This window comes from Chaetura pelagica, unplaced genomic scaffold (assembly GCF_000747805.2).
Source record: "Chaetura pelagica isolate M959 unplaced genomic scaffold, ChaPel_1.0 scaffold914, whole genome shotgun sequence".
Lineage (NCBI taxonomy): Eukaryota > Metazoa > Chordata > Aves > Apodiformes > Apodidae > Chaetura > Chaetura pelagica.
The window spans coordinates 186,829-193,037 of record NW_009953061.1 but is presented as its reverse complement, the minus strand read 5'-3'; the positions used below and the strand labels follow the sequence as shown (position 1 = coordinate 193,037).

Here is a 6,209-nt window from a genome sequence, read left to right as displayed (position 1 = left end):
GGCCAGGCAGTAGCTGCCACCGGACACACACGCGACCGTGGCACTACTGCTGGCATGTGCCCTGCTGTGGGGCATCCAGTCAGTGGTGGACACCTGGCCAGACACAGGTCAGCTGCTGCCCACCCGGTGCTTTTCAGCGAGCTGGTGGACCCTCTGGCATGGGGGATGTGTGGTAACATGGCTGGGCACAGCCCTGCTCCTGCTCTGGCCCGAAGTGGGGGCTCTCCCATTGCGGGGTACCAGCAGTGGTGCCTGGAGTGGTGCTGGCACCTTGCCCTCCCTCTGGGGATGGTGGTGGCAGCAGCATCCTCTTCCTTAGGCTCCCATGATGAGCAGCTGGCTCCTCCTTGCTGCCCTCACTGTGTTTCTGGGCCCCCCAGCCACCACGGCACAGAAGAGGAACCAAGGTGGGTGCTGAACACGGGGTGTTCATGCTGGGGGGCAGGGGGGCCCAGCACCACCCGGATCTGGTGTCGGTCCATGCTCTGAGCACCGTTGCCTCCTGCCAGCGGTGTGTGAGGACGTGCTGGAGGCCGACATCGCCTTCCTGGTGGACGGCTCGTCCAGCATCGGCAGGGGAAAATTCCGTGCCATCCGTACCTTCATGGAGGAGCTGGTGGAGCCCTTCGTGCAGGCGGTGGGCGAGAAGGCCGTGCGCTTCGCCGTGGCGCAGTACAGCGATGAGCCACGGTGAGCCCTGGGGAGGGGGCCTGTGGGGTGCTGGGCTGGCAGAGCTGAATGGTGACATGTCCTCCCATTCCCCCCAGGGTGGAGTTCTCCTTCTCCCAGCACACTGATGGCGTGAGTGTCCGGAGGGCCATCCAACAGCTGAGCTACAAGGGAGGCAACACTCGGACCGGCGCTGGCTTCCGTTACGTTGCTGACAACTTTTTTGGCCCCATGCAGCTTCGACCTGGGGTCCCCCAGGTACATGCAGGGTGATGGCCCTGGGGACACCTGAGTGGGAGATGCAGCGGGTCTGCAGGACTTGGGCTGGGTCTTACAGCTCTCTCCTGTCCTCACAGGTCTGCATCCTCATCACGGATGGCAAGTCCCAGGACGATGCTGAGGGGCCGGCAGCAAAGCTGAAGAGTCAGGGCATCAAGATCTTCTCTGTGGGTGAGCGAGCCTTTGGCACTGGGTGAGCGGTGCTCCCACTGGGCTCAGGGTCCCTGCCCTCACCCGTCATCTCCATCCCTGCCAGGAGTCAAGAACGCTGACCACAAGGAGCTGATCCGTGTGGCCTCAATGCCCACTGAAGCCTTCTTCTTCTACGTTGGTGACTTCAAGCTGCTGGGGACACTGGTGCCACTGATGACACGCAGGGTGTGCACGAGCGTCGGGGGTACCCTGCGCCCACTGGGTATGGGCCCCCTCCTCCCTGTGGGGTGCAGGTGTACCACCCGCACCTCTCCTCCCCAAAATGCCCTCCTGGCTGTCCTGTTCCGCTGAGCATGTGGCTTTGCTGCCCTGAGAAGCTCTCCTTACCGGCCCACATACCCTGAAGCTGACAGCCCCTGTGCTCCCCTGCAGATGGGCCAAGCCACACTGGCCCTTACCGGATACGGGCGCAAGCAGGGGCCGCTGGCGGGGCTGGGGCAGCCGCTTGTGGCAGAGAGGCAAGAGGTGAGCGCTCCTTGCTGCCTGCCCGGGGTCCCTGAGGGTCCCCACTGGCTGCGCGTGTGGCCTTGAGACAGCAAGGGGATGACGCTGCCCCTTCCTAGGTGAGCCTGGGGCCGCGGGAGACCAGCGCTGTGCTGCAGGGGCTGCGCACGGGGACAGAGTACCTGGTCACTGTCACTGCCCAGTACGCCAACAGCATCGGCGAGTCTGTGTCCAGCCGAGCGCGCACCCGTGAGTGTCCCTGCCCATGGGGATGGGGCAGGGCAGACACTGGGTGCCCATGGGGAAGCAGGCTCATCCCTGGCTCTGTGTACCTCCAGAAAGCCGCACCAGCACCGTGCTGGATTTTCGTGTGGTGGAAACTGGACCAACCTTCCTACGGCTGGCCTGGCAGCCAGGACCTGAGCCCCCCCAGGGCTATGGCCTCAGCTACGCTGTGAAAGGTGAGAGTATGGTCCTGCCTGGGGGCCCTGCCTTTGTGCAGCCCTGTGGGCTGGTGGTGGCAGGGCCTTGCATGGGGGTGCATGCCTGGTGGGGTGTATGTATGTGGGGTACATGCATGGGGGGATGCAGGGGTGTGTTCCAAGAACCCCACAGTGTGTGTGTGGGTACCTTCACTTGCAGTGACCAGTGCTCGTGTGCAGGCTGTGGGGCATGTGTGCGTGGAGGCAGCGTGTGTGCTCCTGCACCCAGAGGTTTTGGTGTTCAGGGTTTGGGGGGTGTGCTTGGGTTCACACAATAGCTGGGGGTGGGTGTGCACCCCCACCTGGGGCTGGGAGTGCAGGGCTGTGTGTGCCCAGAGGTTGTTGCATGTGGGAGGTGGGTGGCAGACCCCTGTCCCAGCCGGGCGCCGGGCTGGAGCCGTGCACCTGGCAGCCTCTCCCTGGCCCCGGGCTCTCCGGTGGGTGCCCCTTTCCTGGCTGCCATCCCAGCCTCTCCCAGCCTCTCCCACCCCTGGCACTAGCTGGCATCCCTGGGGCAGGATGCCGGCCTGTGGACACCCCTTCCCTGCCGGGCATGGCATGTGCCGTGCCCGCTCCCACCCCATGCTTCTCCCCCAGGAGCAGCCCAGGGGGAGGAGAAGAGCCTGGGGGCCAGTGCTCAGTCGGCCACTCTCAGCAACCTGCGCCCTGACACGGAGTACACGGTGACGCTCCGACCCCGACACACACAGCAGCAGCCTGCTGTCCCTGTCACCCTCACTGCCCGGACACGTGAGTACTGTGCCCAGCCCTGGGCACAGCCAGGAACAAGGATGGGATCCCAGCACAGGGAAACCCCCCATGCCCTACTGCCTGGCCTGTTGCTGCTTCGGGGGTGGGGTTGGAGATGGGGGGTGAGCATGACTACAAGGTGATGCTCTGAGCCCCAAAAGGTGTTCCCGAAAGGGGTGCAGTGCTGTGTGCCCACCCAGCTCCTCCAAAGCCTTCTGGGAGAGTTTCCGATGGAGCTTTCCCCACGTGACGCAAAAATGTCAACCAAAAAAATGCAGAGGTTTTTTTTTTAATAAATCCTAGCACCACGCTTGCTGGGAGGAAAGTGCAGCTTCCACGAGGGTGGTGGAAAGAGTCTCTGGGCTGGAGCGGGGGTGAGGCCCTGGGGCAACATCTTTACAAGCCTCAGATTTTGGCAAACTGATTCCTTCAGCTGCCCCAGGCAGCCTTAACCCACAGAAAGTATTTAAGGCATTAAGAGGAAGGTGTCTGAGCTCCAGTTTGCTGAGGCTGGGGTGCTTTGAAGGAGCCACCTGAGCACAGGCTGCACGCAGTGACGTCTGTGTGTTTCAGCATCCGTGAGCAGGGACAAGGGGGCTTTACCCCACCCCCTAGACCAGGCAGGTTTGCAGATGAAGGTGCTTCCTGCTGTCCCCTGCCCTGCTTTCCCATGGGGGCTGCGATGGGTACCTCTCACCTGCAGGGCGTCCTGTGGGTGTGCAGCACCTGGCTGTCCACAACGTCTCAGCACAGAGCATGCTGCTGGCCTGGCAGCCTGTCGGTGGTGCCACTGGCTACCGGCTCTCCTGGGCAACCCTCACAGGTAAGTGCCCATCCCAAGCTTGCACCCCTTCTGCTAGTGGCCCCAGGGAGGAGGGGCAGAAGGGAGATGATAGCACCTGCTGCCTGGACTTCCAAGGACCTGCTGCACCACCTCTTGCAGGGCAGGACAGGCACAGGGTGGACCTGGATGCTGGGAGGACTGCTCCGACCCCGACACACACAGCAGCAGCCTGCTGTCCCTGTCACCCTCACTGCCCGGACACGTGAGTACTGTGCCCAGGCCTGGGCACAGCCAGGAACAAGGATGGGATCCCAGCACAGGGAAACCCCCCATGCCCTACTGCCTGGCCTGTTGCTGCTTCGGGGGTGGGGTTGGAGATGGGGGGTGAGCATGACTACAAGGTGATGCTCTGAGCCCCAAAAGGTGTTACCAGAAGGGGTGCAGTGCTGTGTGCCCACCCAGCTCCTCCAAAGCCTTCTGGGAGAGTTTCCGATGGAGCTTTCCCCACGTGACGCAAAAATGTCAACCAAAAAAATGCAGAGGTTTTTTTTTTAATAAATCCTAGCACCACGCTTGCTGGGAGGAAAGTGCAGCTTCCACGAGGGTGGTGGAAAGAGTCTCTGGGCTGGAGCGGGGGTGAGGCCCTGGGGCAACATCTTTACAAGCCTCAGATTTTGGCAAACTGATTCCTTCAGCTGCCCCAGGCAGCCTTAACCCACAGAAAGTATTTAAGGCATTAAGAGGAAGGTGTCTGAGCTCCAGTTTGCTGAGGCTGGGGTGCTTTGAAGGAGCCACCTGAGCACAGGCTGCACGCAGTGACGTCTGTGTGTTTCAGCATCCGTGAGCAGGGACAAGGGGGCTTTACCCCACCCCCTAGACCAGGCAGGTTTGCAGATGAAGGTGCTTCCTGCTGTCCCCTGCCCTGCTTTCCCATGGGGGCTGCGATGGGTACCTTTCACCTGCAGGGCGTCCTGTGGGTGTGCAGCACCTGGCTGTCCACAACGTCTCAGCACAGAGCATGCTGCTGGCCTGGCAGCCTGTCGGTGGTGCCACTGGCTACCGGCTCTCCTGGGCAACCCTCACAGGTAAGTGCCCATCCCAAGCTTGCACCCCTTCTGCTAGTGGCCCCAGGGAGGAGGGGCAGAAGGGAGATGATAGCACCTGCTGCCTGGACTTCCAAGGACCTGCTGCACCACCTCTTGCAGGGCAGGACAGGCACAGGGTGGACCTGGATGCTGGGAGGACTTCACACGCACTGGGGGGGCTGCAGCCCCACACTGACTACGTGGTGAGGGTGGCCCCACTCTTTGGGCAGCTGGAGGGGCCCGTGGCCACTGTCCAGCAGAGGACGGGTAGGTGGCAGGTACGGGTGATGCCATCCCACTGCTGGCCTCTGGCTCTCCCCACCGTGCTGTGTGTGGGGACCAAGGACATGCTGGTGGCAGAGCAGTGTGGGGCAGTCTGACCCACAGGATCCCTCTTGCAGAGGCAGCTGGGGAGCAGACACTGCGGACCAACATCCTAGGCCCCACGTCCATCCAGGTGCTCTGGACCAGCACCCGTGATTCCCGTGGCTACCGCCTGGAGTGGAAGAGAGCCACAGGTAGGCTTGGGGTGCCCCTTGTCCCCCACAGACTCCCTGTGCCAGCAACTGGTGGTGACCTTCTGCTCCTTGCAGGACCAGAGCCCCCCAGGACAGTATCACTCCCCAGCAGTGCCAACACCTACCAGCTGACAGGGCTGCAGCCGGGCACTGAGTACCGCATCACCCTCTACACTCTCTACGATGGTGGGGAGGTGGCCACCCCTGTCACCACCTTCCAGACAGGTGAGTGATGGCTATTGGTCCCTCCTAAGCCATGGAGATGGAGGCAAATCCCATGTGGCAATGCTCACCCTGACGTCCCCCTTGACCTGCAGCTCTCTGGCTATGGCCCAGGCTGAGAATGGGGGCTGTGCTGTCCAGGCTGTGTGGCTCCAGCTGTGCTGCTCCAGCTGTGCCTCACCATGTCCCCTTGCAGGTGTGGATGTGCCCGTGGGCACCGTGTCAGACCTGCGGTTCGTTGAGGAGTCGGGCAGGCAGGTGCGGCTGGTCTGGACCGGCGTCCCTGGTGCCACTGAGTACAAAGTGGTGGTGCGCAACAACCAGGGTGAGTCTGCAGGAACGGGTGGCACCTGGGGGACCCTGGCCAGCTGGCGCCAGGGGTCCACAGCTGTTCCCCTCCTGGCAGATGGTACAGAGAGGACAAGGCGTGTCCCGGGCAGGCAGACATGGCTGGAGCTGGGTGACCTGCAGGAGGGCATCACCTACCTGGTGCGTGTCTCGGCACTAGTGGGTGGCCGGGAGGGCAGTGCTGCCACACTCACCCTCCGCCTCAGTAAGTCCATCTCAGCGTTTGGGTCCAGGGCTCCTGGTACTCTGTTATCCTTCCTTGTGTGCATTTGTCCTCTATCCCTCCCACAAGCCCTTGGGGTGCTGGGGTGGCCATGGGGCCCCTCTGGTGACGCCGCGGTGCTGTGGGTGGTGCAGAGTACCCAGTGGTAGGCAGCATCTCAGAGCTGCGGGTGACGGAGGGCAGGCCCAGCCC

General features: G+C 62.7%; 1 protein-coding gene across 1 annotated transcript in view; it reads left to right on the top strand.

The window, feature by feature from the left end:
* The first annotated feature begins 325 nt into the window (after nucleotides 1–325).
* The window catches only part of COL7A1 (collagen, type VII, alpha 1), a 48,050-nt gene continuing 42,166 nt past the window's right edge, over nucleotides 326–6,209 (top strand). The window contains exons 1-16 of the mRNA XM_009996675.1: nucleotides 326–407; nucleotides 510–690; nucleotides 768–927; nucleotides 1,026–1,119; nucleotides 1,205–1,383; nucleotides 1,534–1,626; nucleotides 1,725–1,854; nucleotides 1,944–2,066; nucleotides 2,685–2,837; nucleotides 3,541–3,660; nucleotides 4,587–4,706; nucleotides 4,827–4,973; nucleotides 5,108–5,224; nucleotides 5,300–5,449; nucleotides 5,643–5,771; nucleotides 5,853–5,999. Of these exons, the coding sequence (XP_009994977.1) occupies nucleotides 326–407; nucleotides 510–690; nucleotides 768–927; nucleotides 1,026–1,119; nucleotides 1,205–1,383; nucleotides 1,534–1,626; nucleotides 1,725–1,854; nucleotides 1,944–2,066; nucleotides 2,685–2,837; nucleotides 3,541–3,660; nucleotides 4,587–4,706; nucleotides 4,827–4,973; nucleotides 5,108–5,224; nucleotides 5,300–5,449; nucleotides 5,643–5,771; nucleotides 5,853–5,999 (2,125 nt within the window). The remainder of the gene's footprint in view (nucleotides 408–509; nucleotides 691–767; nucleotides 928–1,025; nucleotides 1,120–1,204; nucleotides 1,384–1,533; nucleotides 1,627–1,724; nucleotides 1,855–1,943; nucleotides 2,067–2,684; nucleotides 2,838–3,540; nucleotides 3,661–4,586; nucleotides 4,707–4,826; nucleotides 4,974–5,107; nucleotides 5,225–5,299; nucleotides 5,450–5,642; nucleotides 5,772–5,852; nucleotides 6,000–6,209) is intronic.